This window comes from Phascolarctos cinereus, unplaced genomic scaffold (assembly GCF_003287225.1).
Source record: "Phascolarctos cinereus isolate Bilbo 61053 unplaced genomic scaffold, phaCin_HiC Scaffold_5;HRSCAF=322, whole genome shotgun sequence".
Classification (NCBI taxonomy): Eukaryota; Metazoa; Chordata; class Mammalia; order Diprotodontia; family Phascolarctidae; genus Phascolarctos; species Phascolarctos cinereus.
In genome coordinates this window covers 148,228,253-148,247,142 of record NW_027555958.1, presented here as the reverse complement: position 1 = coordinate 148,247,142, position 18,890 = coordinate 148,228,253, and the positions used below count along the sequence as shown (strand labels likewise).

At 37.2% G+C, this 18,890-nt stretch overlaps 1 protein-coding gene across 4 annotated transcripts in view; it reads right to left on the bottom strand.

Annotated features, from left to right (window-relative positions):
• LAMA4 (laminin subunit alpha 4) overlaps positions 1 to 18,890 on the bottom strand; it is a 191,674-nt gene that overhangs the window by 28,516 nt on the left and 144,268 nt on the right. For all 4 annotated transcript variants that reach the window (XM_021008155.2, XM_021008153.2, XM_078155186.1 and 1 more), the window contains exons 18-26: positions 17,338 to 17,477; positions 15,407 to 15,580; positions 14,205 to 14,350; positions 12,305 to 12,467; positions 8,842 to 8,975; positions 7,550 to 7,721; positions 5,455 to 5,586; positions 3,144 to 3,286; positions 166 to 304 (exon numbers count right to left, since the gene is read on the bottom strand). In XM_021008155.2, coding sequence (XP_020863814.1) covers positions 166 to 304; positions 3,144 to 3,286; positions 5,455 to 5,586; positions 7,550 to 7,721; positions 8,842 to 8,975; positions 12,305 to 12,467; positions 14,205 to 14,350; positions 15,407 to 15,580; positions 17,338 to 17,477 — 1,343 coding nt within the window. The remainder of the gene's footprint in view (positions 1 to 165; positions 305 to 3,143; positions 3,287 to 5,454; positions 5,587 to 7,549; positions 7,722 to 8,841; positions 8,976 to 12,304; positions 12,468 to 14,204; positions 14,351 to 15,406; positions 15,581 to 17,337; positions 17,478 to 18,890) is intronic.

The window sequence follows — 18,890 nt, the reverse complement described above, 5'->3', positions numbered from 1 at the left end:
TGGCTCCATGATTCTATTTCTAGCTAGGAAAACCAACTATTATTAGTAGCAGGGAACCCAGAGTCTGTATGCTGTTACAGAGGAGGTAGACTGAGGACTCACAAATGTACTTGTCCTATAAATCAGTGATGTTAACTTCTTTCTGGCATATTGATTAATACTTACAAGTGAGTCTTCTGGGCAACCATAACCAACTCCCAAAGTTTCTGGCTGCTCCAATAAATTGAAATCCTTCTTTTGGAACTGGAAACCCTTCATGCAGCCCCTGAAGTTGACATCTAATAGAAGGTGTACTTTTATATTACTGAAAAAAAGAAAATCAGTTTAAATTCAGTTATTCTAATTTTATCCTCACATAAGACATACCACTGGGTTGTGTGTTTTTTTTTTTTTGGCAAGGCAATTGGGGTTAAGTGACTTGCCCAGAGTTACACAGCTAGTAAGTGTTATGTGTTTAAGGCCAGATTTGAACTCAGGTCCTCCTGACTCCAGGGCTGGTGCTCTATCCATTGTACCACCTAGCTGCCCCTAGGGTAGTTGTTTTTTAAATGACATAATTCTTATCTGTCTCTCAGTAAAGTAAATGTGTTTATAAAACTGATTCTAAAGTGTAGAAAGAATTTGAGGTGTCTTTAATCTTTAGACCACGTGTCATTTGATCATCTACACCAATCTTGAGTTTGAATAGAACTATAAATATAGAATTTAAAAGATAATTTAGAATTTTAAATTAATCTGAAGTTACATAATACTATTACTTTACAAATTCAATATAGCCAAAGTTGAACTCATCACTTTTCTCCCATAGACCACTTCTTCATCTTGACTTTGTTTCTTTCAGTGGTGTCACCGCTCTCTCGTCACTCATAGTGGAAATTTTAGAATTGTCCCAACCTACCTCATCAGTTTTATCTCCCAGTGCTTCTCTAAAGATTAATATGATGCAATTGTGTGGACTGACAACTAAAAAAGCAATATTATGTTGTCTTAAAAGAGGGATAGAGTTAAGAATGAAATAAATGCTAGCTTTGCTAAAATTTTTCCCTGATGAGACTAGACCCGAAATATTCTAAAGAAGGGCCACTAAGACAGTGTGAAGACTATTGACCATGTTATATGAACATTGGTTGAAGAAATTAGGGATGTTTTAGCCAGGAGAATAAATTAGACTTAATTTGCTTGGACCTTGGGGGGCAGAACTAGGAGCAAAGGAGACAAGTTACAGAGAGGAAGATTTTAATTCTATGTAAGGAAAAACTTTCTAACAGTTTGAGTTCTCTCATAGAATGGGCATCTCAGCAGGTGGTAGATTTTCCATGACTGGAGGTTTCAAATGGCAGCTTTGAGGCCACTTGTTAATGATATTGTAGAAGGGATTCCTGCTTAAATGTAGGTTGGAGTAGATGACTGCTGAGGTCTCTTCCAACTCTGATGTATCAAAAGTTTGAGAGATACCGCTTTATTAATCATGCTAGCAGATAATTAATAAAAGGAGTCAGCGGAACTCTCAAGTGTCAAAGACCCCTCATAGAACCCAATCAACACTTATATGTCCTTGGAAAAGTGAGTGTTGCTGAGGGTGGCAATCAAATCTGATGGGTTAATAATTAATGAGAAGAATGGATATTATAATAAGAGGTGGAGCTATTTTAATGAGGGGCAGGGGGACAATGACTGATCATTCTCATTCCCAGACCTCAGTCTGGGTCTCAGTCATTCCTAGCCTCAGGTAATCTAGGCAAAAGATCTACCTTCCCTCCGCTACCCAAACCTGCCACAAAGAAACACAATGGGCCAGAATTCATCTTAGATTATATTCTTTATAAGGTTTTCTAGTTGGTGGGGCAACAACTCCACCTACATAAGATGGTCCAGGTGGGGTGAGTTTTTGGGAAAAGTCAGGGATCTTCTCAAGAATTTATTACTTAATAATAATTTCTCTTATAACCCTGTGATTTGCGTGTTTTGAGGGATTATTATAGCAGTAACATTATTAAAGAACCCCAAAGATCACTAATTAAAGAAGGTCCATTAGTATCAAACTTTAGAAACTACCAAGTGACCTTGTTTTGTTCCTGTGATGGTAAGCTACTTTCAGTGGTTCTTTTCAAGTACTTCAGTGCATCTAAAATGATGGCAGGGCAAGTTTCCTAGACTGTCGTACCATACTGACCAATGTCAGCAAATATATATATATAAAATAAATACAAGGTAGTTTAGGGAGTTATGGCACTAGCAGCTGGGGTAGGGGAAGGAAAGAGTTCATTAGAAGATGGTACTTGGGCTGAGTCTTAAAGAAAGCCAGAGATGAGAAGTGAGTACAATCTAGGCATGGAAGATACCCCTGTAAAGGCACAGAGATGAGGAGTTCTGAGTGCAAGGAACAGTAAGAAGGCCAGTTGGATCTAAAGTAAAAGAAGGAGAGTAATGTTTAGTGATATGTTCATCTAAAAGACTTTTATAGAGAACACACACAAGGCAAGTGCGCACATGGAGGTCAGAAGACGTGATACAAGGATACTTTCAAGGTCTCTCTGAAGAACTTTGGAATTGATTGCATGACATGGGAGACACTGGCACAGGACTGCCTAGCATGGAGTGCCCTCATCAAAGAAGGTGCTGTGCTCTACAATCAAAGCACAATCACCATAGCTCAAAAGAAATGTGAGATGTGCTAATTCAGAGACATCTCCACTCCAAAGGTTCATATGGGATTCTTTGTGCCTGACCTGCAGTAGAGACTCCCAAGCTCTTACTGGTCTGCTCAGCTACAGTCAGATGCACTGTACCTTGACTCCAACATACTGAGGTCATTTTGATCTCTTCAAGAGCAAAGGACAACAACAAACCAGAAAGCTAGACTGGGTCCAGGTGGTGAAAGGCTTTAACAGTTAAACAAAGGAGTTTATATTTGATCCTACAAACAACAGGGAACCACTGGACTTTATTGAGTAGTGGAGAGACATGGTTAGATCTGAACATTAGGAAAATCACCTTGGTACCTATAGGAGACTTGAGAATGCAGGGAGACCAGTGAGGAGGCTACTTCAGTAGCCCAGGTGATAGGTGATCCACACTGTGTATGAATCATCTTGTATTTTGCCCAGTATGTGAACAGATACTGATTTAACCACAGGACTCACCTGGATTGTAAGACTTCTGGAGGAGCTCCTCCAATGTATATATCTGTAAAAGGTATTTTCATTTTTTCATTATCCATGCTTTTCACATGCCGTCTGTCAACTACCAAAATCATCTTTTTATCATTGTGGTAGATGATAGAAATCTGAAAGGAATAACAGCATGTAGTTTGTGTAAGTATTTGTACAAAAGATAGGGAAATGTTTATCACTCCCCCCCCCCACCTTCCATCTGCTAGGCAGATACTCTGAATAAACCTAGTCATTCATGGGTTGCCTTCTCCATTTGAATGCAAGCTCCTTGAGGGCATGTACCTGCTTTTGCCTCTCTTTGTAGCCCAAGCACTTAGCATAGTACTTGGCTCTGAGTGGCACAGTGGATAGAATGCCCGGCCTGGAGTCAGGAAGACTCATCTACCTGAGTTCAAATCTGGCCTCGCAGACACTTACTAGCTGTGTGACCTTGAGTAAGTCACTTAACCCTGTTTGCCTTAGTTTCTTCATCTGTAAAATGAGCTGGAGAAGGAAATGGCAAACCCCTCCAGTATCTTTGTCAAGAAAACCCCAAATAAATCCATGAAGTCAGATGCTACTGGGCAACAACATTGTAAGCATTTAATAAATGCTTGCTGACTATGGCAGTGATGGTAGGGGCTATTCATCAAATCACTGTGAATGTGTATAACTGGGGCCAGTTTTGGAAAACACGTGTGTGTGTGTGTGTGTGTGTGTGTGTGTGTTGGGTATGAGGGTGGAAATGGTGACATGGTAAGAAAGAAACTGATACAGGTGCACATGAGGCAGTTCTACCATAGGACATGCCATCTCCTCTATGGTCCTTCTGAGTCATAAGTTTATTCACTGGAAAATGGGCTTAATAAGGTTTCCATGCAGAGTGAAGTTGGTTGGTGAGGTGGTAGAAAACTATTCTCCCTGCTGGGCCCTAGATGACAGCTGTAAGCTGTTTGCTTCTTGGTTGCATGGTAACCATCACTTCTGACTTAGTAATTATTCCTAAGCCAGCAAAGTTGCTAATGCTTTCCTCTTTTATTAAAAACAGAACCTGGAAATTAAAAGGAATGACATTCCCTAACTGCAAGCTTTTCCCAAAGCTGACTGAACTTGAAAACCCTCATGACATACATTTTAAGAGCTCCATTAAGACAAATAGTTCTAAGACAGCTTACATTGAAGACAGAGCTGATATTAATAACTGGTAGATATTATGATACACACATATATACACATGAAGTATTCTGTACTGCTATGAGCTGGCATTTACATGCTAGGTGGTACAGTGGATAGAGTACTGGGCCTGGAGTCAGGAAGATTCATCTGCCTGAGTTCAATTCTAGACTCAGACATTTACTCAGACACTTGCTAGTGACCCTGGGTAAATCATTTAACCTTCTTTGCCTCAATTTCCTCATCTGTAAAATGAACTGGAGAAGGAAATGGCAAACGACTCTGGTATCTTTGCCAAGGAAAACTCCAAATGGGGTCATGAAGAGTCAGGCATGACTGAACCACAACAGCATTTATGTAATGTTTTAAGTTGCAAAGTTCTTTACAAATATTCTCTCATTTAATCCTCACAGCAACCCTGGGAAGTAGGTGCTATTATTAACCCCATTTTACAGATGAAAAAACTGAGGCAAATAGAAATTAAATGAGTTGCCATGAGTCAGAGACTAGTAATTTCTCAGGCCAGAACTGAACTCAGGTTTTCCTGAAACCAAGTCAGAGCTCTATGTACTATGTCATCTAGTTGCCTCAAATCTCACAGTGATATGTAAATGTAAACCTTAAAGTGCCATATAAGTATTAGTTATTATCATCATCCTCATCAATGTTGTTATTTCTTTCAATCCATAGATCAAAGATTTTAAGGGGAATTCTGTAAATATGGCTCATCAAAACTTCAATCAATCAACACGAATTTATTAAGCACCTACTATGTGCCAACCACTGTGTTAGGTGCCAGCGATACAAAGACTAAAAAAAAAATTAAATAATGTCTACTCTCAAACAGCTTAAGCTTGTTGATTGATTGATTGATGTTTTGATGAATTGTATTTAGAGCTGACACAAACTCTTTAATCAACAAGATATTATGCCAATAATGCCTCTTTTATGAAAGCTATCAATCCTCATTTAGGAACTAGGGTACTGGTATTGGATAAATGGTGAATGATTGACTTTGTGCCTTAATGGAGTAGTCCAATCCATTTCATTAGTAGGACAAGTTGCTTATAAGGACAGATATCTCAAGTAATGAATCAAAATGTGGAGCTATGTCCTCGGTTATTATTACCTCATGGTATTTTGCATCATTAATTGGTGCTTTCTTCTGGGAGTCTTCTAGATGCACAGGGCCATTGCTGAACCCAAAGTCATAAAACACATTCAGGTAGCCATTCCTCATCTCCAGGCTGAAAAATGTACTCTGTGGACACAAAGCAATATTGATAAATGAGATAATGGACTTGTATGGGGACATAGTTATGACTGAATTCGATAAATCATGGCAAGCCCTTGTATGTCTTGTAAAACTATTTCTACCAAACCATCTGTGAAGCAACAGCTATTTCCTAATTTAATATAATCTTTCTTCAAATGACAATGTATTGTACTAGTGACTGAAAACCACTATCTGCTCTTGTTTTCATCACTCTATTAAATGAATCCATGGGAAGAGTTTTGGAACTTAAATGAATTAGGTTGATCATTTTCATTCCCTGAAAACTGGGTAAATTGAAGTCTATGGACTTAAGTGCTTTTTTTTTTCAGGTAAAGTTTCAGAATTATCATAGAATCATAGCATGGTAGAGTTGGAAGGAATCTCACAGACCACATAGTAGTCTATTCCAAATCTACACAGAACTCCCACTATAAAATACCCAACATGAAGTTGGCCATACTCTCTCTCAGAAGACCTTTAATTAGGAGAACCTCCTGAGGCAATTCATTACACTTTTGTATAGCTCTAATTATTAGGAATTTTTTTCCCCCAGATGTCAAGCCTAAATTAGCCTTATTGCAAATTTCTGCCCTCCAGGGGCAAACAACACGTCTAATCCACTTCTTCAATATAGCCCTTCAAGTATTTGGAGACAGCTATCACATCTCAACCTTAGTAATCTCTTCAATAGGTTAAACATCCCCAGTTCCTTTAATCAGCCCTTACATGAAATGAACTCAAGGCCCTTCACCAACCTAGTTATATTCTTCTGGACATTTTGTAGTTTATCAATGTCTCCACTGAAATATGGTGCCCAGAACTGAACACAATATAAAGACCATGTTGAATCATGGCAGAGTATAAGGCTCCTTTCACTTACTTGTTCCTGGAAGCCATGCCTCTCAATATAAATGGAGTTCACGTTAGATTTTTTTGGCTACCATCATATATTGCTGCCTCATTTTGAGTTTTCAGTCCACTAAATCTCACCACTTGTCTAACAATGTCTCCCCCATCTTGTATTTTTGAAGGTGATTTTTTAAAACTCAAATTAAGGCATTAGGCAATGTGTTTTACCCATCAAAGATAAAATAGGAACTAGTGAAATCAAAGGCACACTGAAGAGAACATTAAAACCAATAAATGAAAAACTAGTCGTTGATAAGAAGTTCTACAGCGAAAGAAAAAAGAACAGAAAGAGACGACTGAGAATTAAGAATAAAATGATTCCTAAATCACATTTGTAATCTCTCAGTATGTTATAAACTGGTTAACATTAAATGAGCATTTGAACTTGCGTATTACATCAAGGCATTGAGTTTATAATAATAACCACAATTTTATTGTGAATTTTGACCACGTATGTTCTAAAAACAAAGCCACTTTGCATCAGTCCTTTACTATTCAGCTATTCAGAAGTAGCAAGATTCAAGTAAATGTGTAAAGCCATGGTATTGTGACACCGTTCCTATTCCCAGCAAAGCATCAAACTACAGTGGTCATCACAGGCTTCTTTAGGAATGCTGGAAAATATTTTAATCCCCTTGCCCAAACTTTATTAGAACTTGGTACACAGGAGGTGCTTAATAAATGCTTGTTAATAGATTGACAATGTTGATTTTATTTTAAGTTCTATTCTCATACCTTCTTATTTTTTAAATTTTTCTACTCATTCTAGACTTTGTTTTAGCTGCATAGAAGCATTCAGGGGATATCATTAAATTACAGCAAACTATATAACGCATGCTCTACCTATCTCAAAGAATCAATTTATTTGGTGTTATTTCTACCTTAAAAACAATCCAACTTTTTCTTAAAAAGTTGAAATGCAATTTGATGACGAAGTCCGCTTCCCCAAGGGGAATGCTCTACAGAACTTGTGTTCATGTGGATTAAAGAAAACATAAAAATAGAGATGGCATGATTAAAATGCAGGATTGTCACTTACCCCATTCACCATGAGGAGCACCAATCCATTGGCTGTCGGTGTTCTAACTTCAATGTCAAAACGTGTCACTTGTCCAAATTTTCCTCTCCTTGTGATGTCCCTCACCACAGCATAACTTGAACCATCAAAGAAATAACTGGCAGCCCGGCTTTGAGTGAAGGCCAGTTTATCTCTGAAATAGAAACAATGAAACAAAGAAAATAAGATTATATGTATCTTTTGTTCTACTCAAGGGAGATGCTAACTATTTAATCTGGTACATTTTCTTAATGATCCTTATTAAATTTAGGTGAGGTGCCACTATTTCCATTACAGTAAAAAGGAAGAAACGTTACTTAAATGACTTGTCCAAATAGAGTGTTTTGTCCAGCCCCATAAACTAAGAGAATGGTAAAACTATAGAATATTAAACTCTTAAGTTTCAGGGCTGTTTCCTTTTAGGTTCTGTGATGTATAAAAAGTTCGAGAGACATAATTTCTGGGTAATTAATCATTTTATTAATTATAACCAGGGAATAATTAATAAAAGGATGGTCATTTGGCCATCTCATAATCCATAGTGGCCTGACACTTATATATTCTTGGAAGGGTGGGTGTTCCTGACAAATGTCAATCAACTCTGATTGGTTAACAATTAATGAGAAGAATGAATATTATAATGAGAGGTGGACCTATTCTAATGAGGGGTTGGGGGGACCTGACTTTAATTATGTCATTCTTACTCCCATACCACCCCCAGCCTTGGGCAATCTAGACAAAGGCTCTAACCTCCTTTCATCCCCCCAAGCCCTGGGTAGAGCACAATGGGCCAGAATTCACCCAGATTAAATTCTTTTTACTCTTTAATCAGAACTAATCTTCAGTAGTTGGGTGGGGTCTGAACAAGATTGAGGACAATGTTAAAATCCAATTTCATTATCAATGCTATTCTTCAGGGGTTGATTTGACCTAGTAGAGAATGAGGAAATAGGATGGGGGAAAAAAATCTTAGTCCTAATTCAATGATTGGTATTAGTTTAAGAGAGGAAATAATCACTTCTCTCGGTTCATAATATGAGATCATATACTTAAAACTGGAAGCTATCTTAGACTATTTCTAGTCCAGCTCTCTCATCTTGCTGTGCATGCACAGGAAGAAAAACTTTAGGTGACAGGCATGACCTCTTACTAAGCTAGTTCAAAACTAGCTTTTGTGAAGGAGATAGGATACACCAAATATCTGTTTGTACATGACCTCTCTTATGCTATTCTGTAGTTGTGCATGGCTCTCTTTACCTTTAAACATATCTTACCTTGCACTGGGTATTGATTTTGAAGGGTCCATGTTGTAGATGTGCTTAAAATTGTATAAGCTGATCACCTCATTATTCAAAGTGGACAACTCCAGATAGCCAATGAAACCAGGGAGGTTCAAACTAGCAGGGAGCTGTGTTGTAGAGAGAAGGGATATGAAAAACACACACACACACACACACACACACATACACAACAATTAAGGACTCCAATGCAGGGGGATTGTGGACTCAGTGATGGATTCCCAGGGGACTCTAGGACTAATAAAGACACTAGAACAGAGATGGTTGAGTAAGAAGACTTAATATTTCTATTGACATGAACATCTAGATTGTGGGAGTGTTGTGGGATCCTAAAACACCTTGTGAAAAGTGAAAAATTCTGTGAAGCCTGTACATGCCTAAATATCACAAAAACACAACCAGTTTCCCAGATCCTGGAGAACAGGGATGGTTTTATCTTATTTAATTTTTTTAAAAATCTTGTGTCCTTGATGCCAAGCACAGTCCTTAGCATATATTAAGAGTTGAATAATTACTTATTAATTGATTGATTCTTAGATATTTCCTCCAACTCCTGCCTGGGAAATATGGGCAGTCAGTTAAAAATTTTATGCTTATCTTCTGGATGGAAATGAGACTTAATTATTTAACGCCTAGGGAGTTGGAAGGCAATTACCAGCGGAACTATCAAGGGCAAATGAAGAAAGGATGGTTGCTCTATGGGTGGTGCTGTTGAAAAGCTATTTATTCTTTAAAAAGGAAACTACCACCTAGTCTAGTGTCATAGATGTTCTTAGAACAAAGAGTGCTAATTTGTGAAGGAAGACTTACAAGTTTGCAATAAAACAGTTATTTCATTTTGATCAAACAAATCTTATTTAAAGTTACTGTGTTAGAGCCTAGGAATATAAAGAAGAAAAAACCTTTATTAGAGCTGCTTACAGCCTAATGGGGTGTTGGTAGGTGAAAGAAATAAAATGTACACAAGCATGTATGATACAAGAGAATATGTGGTAAAGGCAAACAAGAGATCTGTACAAAGTGTTTTGAGATACTTTGAGGAGGAAGAGATTACTTTTATTTGTGTGTGTGGGTGTGTGGGGTGGTGAGGAGAAGTGATCAGGGAAGACTTCACAGAACAGGTGGCACCTGAACTAGATTTGTATCCAAGCAGCACAGTGGATAGAGTTATAGGCCTAGAGTCAGGAAAACTCATCTTCCTGAGTTCAAATATCATCTCAGACATATACAAGCTGTATGACCTTGGGCAAGTCACTTAACTTCTGTTTGCCTCAGTTTCCTCATCCGTAAAATGAGCTGGAGAAGGAAATGGCCAACCACTCCAGTATCTTTGCCAAGAAAACCCCAAATGGGGTCATGAAGAATCAGACACAACTCAACAACAACAACAACAACAACAACAAAATTCCTGTGCTTGCAGAGCTTAACGTCTAGTCAAGGGATGGTATAGATCTGTGGACTGAACTCATATGGAAAGGAGGGCCACTAGTCCATACATACAGATTCCTGCAGGCCACATATTGATTTAGTTTTAAAAAATATTATCTATGCTTTTCTATATTTTTATTTATTTTGTTAAATATTTCCCAGTTACAACTTAATCTAACTCCAGCTGCACTCAGGCATATTGTGGGCTCTATTGGCCTGTGGGCCGTGTGTTTGATACTTCTGGTATCATCACTATAACACAAAAAAAAGACATGTGCACTAGTCATTCTAGGCCTAGGAACTAGTGTTAACATAGAGACAGAAGAACACAGAGCATGTTAGTCTAGAGTATGTATCTGGATGTATCTGGTGGGGGAGTAATAAAACTGAAAAGGTGAGGTGGCACCTGGTGGTGGAGGGGTGGAATTTTAGGTAAAAGAATTTGAATTTTTCTTATTAGGAGAAAAGGAAGAACTGAAGCTATCTGAGCAGAAAGAAAGGAAACAAGCATTTGTTAAATGCCTATTATATGTGAGGCATTAAGCCAAGTGCTTTATAAATATTATCTTATTTGATCCTCTGGCAATGGGGAAAGTAAGTACTATCATCTCCATTTTATAGTTGAGGAAACTGAGGCAAAAGTTAAGTGACTTGCCCAGGGTCACAGAGTTAGTAAGTTTCTAAGGCTTCATTTCATCGTGGGACTCTATCTACTGAGCCACCTAGCTGTCACAGGAGTAATGACTATTTTGTATTTACTGATATTTTGTATTGATATTTTATATATATTTTATGTGTACATGTTATCTTCCCTATGGAATACAAGCCCCTCGAAGGCAGGGCCTGCTTAGTTTTTGACTTTGTATCCTCAGTGCCTGCCATATGGGAGAGTGGATACTTAATAAATGCTTGTTAATTGACTGATGAATTGATTGCTCAGCTTAATGGAAACATCTTTTCAACATCATCCAACCCTCTTCTAAGTTCATGCTTGCCAAGGAAAACTTCATCTTTAACTTGGTCTGCTCAGTGAACCTACTCTCCAAAAGTAAATGTCCTATACAGATAACTAATTTCCCTATTCTTGGACCATGTATTTATTTCCCTGATAAGTCTCACATGACACTTTAGAGTCTTGTTTTTTGTTTATATTCTTTAAAAGTTATATTTATCTGTGTATATGTCATTTATTTATATATCTTCTGTAGCACCTATGCCAAGGTATTGCATCAAACAACTGCTTCATGTATATTTCATGAATTAGTGAATGTATATGCCTCATGAGGAAGTGGGTATTTTAATTATGAATTAGTTTTTGGTGGCCTTGGTTATGGTGAATCAGTCCCCAGAGTCTTATAATCCCTGGAAAAACTGAGTGAGTCCAGAACTTGCTCAGCTAAGCACAAGATCCTGGCCTGTGGTGTCTCCAACAAGATGTCGCCATGCTGTGTGGTCCAGGCCAAACTAGACAGCCTTACTACTATCATATATGACATTTCATCCCCTATGGAGACCCTGAGTAGAAATTAGTTGAATTCTAAAATTTACATTGTTGGCAAAGAATAGAACCACTAACAGTGGGTTGAAAGTACAGCACTTCAACTGATAAAGTGAGTAAAAATGAAACAAAAAAAAGGTTTTTTAGGTGTCAGATTCAATGTCCTATTCACCAAACTAATGTGCCTCTTTTTGGGGGCATCAGACATGTGATGCCATTGGTATAGTGAGCTTCCCAATGAGGAACTAAATGTAGACTGGTAATTCTTTTCCACCTTGTGGTCTTAGAGAGTAGCCTGGGGACAATAAGAGCTTGAATGTCTTGCTCATTATGTGTCAGACACGGACACTTGTCATCTTGTTCTTGAGGCCAGCTTACTGGACGCTGCCTCTCAAGCTGCTGCTTATAATGAAAATTACAGTCACCTCGTAACAGAATCATTCTAAAGCTAAGAGGTTTGTAAGAAACATTATCACCTTCAGACAAATATACAGTAGTTACAATTTGTCTTACCTTAAAATTTGGTGGCACTCCACCAACGTAAAAGACAGTGTCTTCTGGCTGCAAATCAAGCAGGGAATCATCACCAGAGACTTCTCCTTTCTTGATAAACTTTTCTTCAGCTGTGCTGGTCAGGCTTGGGACTGTTAGGAATACCTTCCCATGTTTCCCTACCCTGTTGAAATAAATTGAGTTTGATTTAACAAATATTTACCAGGCACATACTGTGTGTCATCTATTGCACTAGGCCCAGGATAGAAAGATTAAAAAAACAAACTGCTCACGCCCTCAAGGAATGATTTACAACTTTTATTGGCCAAACAAGACCAGAAAAGTCTGTCTCTTTCTTTATGTAAAAATATTCTTAGCAGATATTTTCCTCATTGTTAAAAGGCAATGATTAAATTGCATAGCAATAATAAATATCCATAAGCTGCAGAAATCAATGGAAGGGAAGAAAAGACATCATATCTTGGGAATAAATTCATTGGTTTTGTTAGCTAAAATCTAAATAAATAGGAAGTTTCCCATTTGTAGGTGACTTTCAGCTTTTTTTTTTTCTGGAAGGAAAAAGAAGATAAAAGAGGTAATAGAGAAAGACATAAGAACACAAGAGAATACTTATACTGGAAGAGAAAGAAAATGTAAAGGATACAAATAGAAAAAAAAAGTTCCTGAGAATTTTCTTTGTCTTCTTGTAAATGTGTGTGTGTGTGTATGTGTGTGTGTGTGTGTGTGTGTGTGTGTGTGTATGTACTATGTTCTATTTATCTATCTCTCTATCTAACCAGCTAGAGCCCCATTTGTACAAATAATGAATCCTGTGAAGTGGACACATTAATTAAATTTTCATGGCATATTTCTATTGGGCTATAGTCAATGACTGTATTTTATATCATTATAACTTCAGATAGTGTAAATTCAAATACATGTGGCTACTTCATGGGATTCATCATTTGCACTAGTTAGGACTTCTTGTTTAGTCATTTCAGTCTTGTCCGATTCTTCCTGATCCCATTTGGGGCTTTCTTGGCTAAGATACTGAAGTAGTTGGTCATTTCCTTCTTCAGCTCATTTTACATATAAGGAAACTGAGGCAAACAGGATCAGGGTTAAGTGACTTGCCTAGGGTCACACAGCTAGTAAGTGTCTGAGGCTGTATTTGAACTCAGGTCTTCCTAACTTCAGACTTGGTGCTCTATCTACTGCATCACCAAGCTGTCAGTTGAGACCTAGCTGTTTACATACCTAACTCTCTCATGTCTCTCACCTATCTTTATATGTCATTAGACAGAAGGTCTTATAGGGAAGGATGTATATGTGTGTACTAGTATACTTATGTGTTCTACTACAATCAGAAGAATATAACAAAACTAGGTTCTCTGGAATACTACTTTGCTTTAAGAAATGATGAGCAGGTGGCAGCCTAACTAAAAAAAAATGATGAGCAAGCTGATTTTAGAAAAACATGGAAAAATTTGCATGAAATAATGAAGAGTGAAATGAACAGAACCAAGAGAATGTTGTATATAGTAACAACAATACTGTTCAAAGAATAACTGTGAACTATTCTAATACTCAAATCAACTACAAAGGACCTATGAAGGAAGATGCTATCTGCTTCCAAAGAAAGAACTGATAAATCAAAGTATGCATGATGGTTTTTACTATATCTATCTTTATCTATATATATCTATGTAAATTACATATGTATCTATACCCATATATACATGTACACATATATCTACATCCATATATCTGTGTCAAATGGTAGCCTTCTCTACTGTGGGGTGGGGAGGGAGGGAGACAGTTCAGAACTTAAAATGTAACAGAAAAATTAAATTAAAAAAAGAAGAAAAAACTGGGTTTTTATGACATTGGCAAAACAACCTATATCAGACATTGACTTTACCTTTCAATTTTGACAATACTGAAGTGGGCAGGCCAAGTGCTGACTGGTTTAGAGTCCAGAGGAATCTCCACATCTTTGTTTCCCAGATTATAAATGTATACCAGGTTATCATTCTTGATTGCAAGACCCATATAATCACTTTTTCCCTGAAACAAGAACGAGGCTGTTATGGAATATTAACAAATCATGTCTTCTGCCTTTTCTGTTCTTTTTCCAATACATGGTCGCCAATACAGAGGCAGTGTTCAGAAGGGGCACCAAGTTCTGATTTGTTGTGATCAGCCTACCCTGTTCGTGTAGGTTTGTTTGGACTATATTAGAACTGGCTCCAGCCTTCCGATAACATCCTGGGAACAGAGCTGAGTAACTGCAGATGTGTTTCAATAAAGTTGCTGAACAGAAGTCTGCTGGCTTTTGTTTGCTTGATCAAAGGAGCTAGTGCTGATTGATAGCATAACTCAAGACATTTTCATATAATATTTCATGGTAATACAATATGAGCAAACAGAGGTTGTCTTGAAGATCTGTGTCCCTGAAGGATTTATTTGAACTCCGCAGAGCTAGCAGTGAAAAGTTCATATAAAGTGACCCCAGAAAACCACACATAGAAAAGCAATTACTTGTTCTTGAGTCTCAAATTGGGTCTTTGTCACTAAGCTCACAGTCATTTTAGGTGAATCCATTCCAGGTGAGAAATTTTGTATGTTTGGAGACATTGCCTTAGAATCATAGAATAAGAACTGGAAGTGGACTTGGAGGTTATCTAATCATAGGATCAGAGATAACAGATTTAGAATGATCACAATAGACGCTATCATAGAGGATACGTCCAAACTTCTGTATTCTATAGCAAAGAAAATGGAAGTCTAGGGAAGTCAGGTGACTTTCCCAAGGTCATACAAGGTCATACTTTCCTAAGGTAGGAGACAGAGCTGGGATATGATCCCAGACTACTGACTCTAAATCGAGGGCACGTTATAATGTTCCAGAAAAAGATTAAAATTTTTTAACCTTTCTTTTATATGTTTTATCTTTAGTTAAAAGAAAACTTGAGGGGCAGCTAGGTGATACAGTGGGCAGAGCACTGGCCCTGGCATCAGGAGGACCTGATTTCGAATCCGGCCTCAGATACTTGCCACTTACTAGCTGTGTGACCCTGGGCAAGTCACTTAAACCCATTAACCAAACTTGATTATGCTTACATTTTTGCTTCCAAGATATAAGATGAATCTATCTGCATTCTCATTCTTCATTGCTTCCTTTGCTGGAGGCTTCATGTATAAGCTCATGGAAGTAAAAGCTTTTAAGTCATCCACGCTAGTTTTTGTGTTGACTTCAACTGCTGACTGACCATCAAACATCATGGAGACTTGAATCTAGAGACACAAAATATGTTAAAATGTTGTTTCATGTTAGATATTGAGTGAATGTTAGGAGTCAATGCTCTGGGGAAATTTGCATATTAATTATTGTTTCTTTTCTCATCTCCTCCTCCTTGCCTCTATCTTAAGTCACTGGATTCAGGTCAAACCAATTCAGTAAACATTTATTGAATGTCTAATATTTGCGAAATGAAAGGTGCTGAGGATGATGCAAAAATGAATAAGATAAGGTCCACATCCTCATGGGGTTTGCAACCTACAGAGAAATTAGGATAACTATAATGTGGTATAGGGACAGCAATAGGTACTAGACTTATGATTTCATTTGTTTAGGGAACTGCTAGAAGAAGAAACTCGTCTACCAGTGCAGCTCATTATCTTCTCTGTAACTTATAGTCTTAGAGAGTTGACTAGGTCACTGAGAGGTTGTGATTCATTACATAGCCTATATGTTTCAGGTATACAGGGTATCCCAAAAGTCTTAGGGTAGTTTTAAGCTATGAAAGATTAAAACTGAAAAAATACTTTGCTACACTATAAATATGTATACAGCAATGTATATTATATATGCACATATAAATACATGTTTATACATTTATAACTTATAAATACCACATATTTCTATATAACACATATAAAATATGTGATATTTATAAATATAATATATAATTAAATGTATTCATATGAGTATATATTTAATATATGCATATTTCTTCAATTTTAGACATTTTTAGAAACCTGAATCCAGCCAAATTATTGGTGGAATAAATACAAATATAATATATGCATGTATATTTATATATTATACATTTATAAGTATCATATATTTATATATCACATAAATATATCATATATTTATTTTATATATATCTATATATGTACACACACACACACACACACACACACACACACTTTTTTTGGGGGGGTCTAGAACTGTAATTTAATTGGTGTGGGGAACTTCCAGTGCAGAAACCCCCCTCTGCTAATGCAGATCAGAAACTTATATATAATTTACTATGTTATAGAGTTTCCTGGAGTACTTAGAGGTTAAGTGACTTTTCTAGAGTTCCTGTATATTAGGGGCATATTTTTCCTGATGTAAAAGCTATCCACCATGCAATTGTGCTTGCTATAAAAATGTTTAGGGGGATGGTTTCAGAAAAACATGGGAAGAAATATATAAACTGATGAAAAGCAAAGCGAGCAGAACCAGGAAAGCACTGTATATAGTAATGGCAATATTGTAACAATAATCAACTGTGAAAGACTTAACTACTTTGATCAATACAATAATCCAAGCCATTCCAAAGGCCTCATGATGAAAAATGTTATCCATCCACAGAGAGAGAACTGATGAACTCTGAGTGCAAATTAAAGTATATTTCTCACTTTATTTTTCTAGCTTTTTTTTTATATGGTTAGTATGGAAATGTTTTGCATGATTTCACGTGCATAATTGCTATCATATTGCTTACCTTCTTAGTGGGTGGGGAGGAATTGGGAGGGAAGGAAAGAATTTGGAACTTAAAGTTAAAAAAATTAAAAAAGAATGTTAAAAATAAAAGTGCAACTGAATTAGTGAATTGCAAGGAGTTTTCTCTTCAAACGATTCTGAGGCTGCCCTTGCCTTGTGGTCCATATGAGATCATGCAGCCCTAAACCCTGAGGCTAGAAAGTGGTACAAGGACATGAAATTAAACTCTTTGCTCTCAATATCTCAAAGGATTGATTGCTCCCTTCTAATGCTTTACCTTGCTGGCTACACTCCTGGTCTGTGCAATGAGCTCTCTGATCCTCCGAATGCTGTCTGAAACGTTGCTCGCAGGCCTCTTCTGCTCTACTGTGCGCAGCTGATCCAGGAGCTGAGGGACGACTTCTGTCAAATTTCTTACTAAAGTCAAGGAAAAAACACAGACTAGCTATAAATGTCTTGATATCACCTAAATTTCTAGGAGGATAGGTAGATGGATAGATAAATAGATAGATAGATAGATAGATAGATAGATAGATAGATAGATAGATAGATAGCTGGGTGGATGGATAGATAGATGATAGGTAGAGAGATAGATGGATGGATAGATGGATAGACAGATGATAGATGGATGGATAGCTAGATAGATAGGTAACTAAATAGATATTTAGATAGATAGGTAGATAGATAGATAGATAGCTGGATGGATGGATACATGGATAGATAGATGATAGGTAGAGAGATAGATGGATGGATAGATGGATAGACAGATGATAGATGGATGGATAGCTAGATAGATAGGTAACTAAATAGATATTTAGATAGATAGGTAGATAAATAGATAGATAGATGGATGGATGGATGGATGGATAGGTGGATAGATAGATAGATAGATAGGTAGAACATTAATTAAGCAATTACTTCGTACCAGGCATTGTACTACAACCAAATGAGGATACTCAAACCATCAGTTTTAGTGTAATATCAGGAAGAGTAAAAAATTTAAAAATGCTTTTCATCAGAAGAGAAAATAAACTGGGAAGCTAAGCTTATGATCAATATCTGTCCAAGGGTGTTATTAGTAAGTATTCTGGTGTCTGTATTACAAGGTTTGAGGCAAATTTTCTTAGGATAGAAACTCCTAGAATATAAAATCCAATCTTCTGCAAGAAACCTTTCCTAGTCCTCCTTCTGTCTGTGATTACCTGCAATTAATTCTCTATACAGGATGTTGCAAAAGTCTTAGTGCGGTTTTAAGCTTAAAACCACACTAAGACTTTCACAACACCCTGTATGTCTTGTCTGTACATAGTTGCTTGCGTGCTGTCTACCCCATTAGATAGTGAGTTCTTGGAGGTCAGGAACTCATTTTACCTTTCTTTTTATCCTTAGCATTTAGCACAGTCTTGGTACATATTGCTGTTGTTGTCATTGCTGTTGAGTCATTCAGTCATGCTCAACTCTTCATGACCCCGTGGACCAAATTGTCCCTGGGATTTTCTTGGCAAAGATACCGAAGTAGTTTGCCATTTCTTTCTCCAGTAGATTAAGACAAACAGACATTAAGTGACTTGTTCAGGGTCACATAGCTAGTAAGTGCCTGAGATCAGATTTTAACTCAGTTCTTCCTGACTTGAAGCCCAATGCTCCATTCATCGATCCATCTAGCTGTCCTGGTGCGTAGTGGATGCTTAAATGCTTCTTGACTCGACTCTCGGAGGGCAGGTACTACGCTATGTATATATACTATAAATGCATGTATTTACCAATGAAGAATTAGATAGAAGTAATGGTGTAAAGGATATCATCAGAGAAATTGACATGTATTAAGAG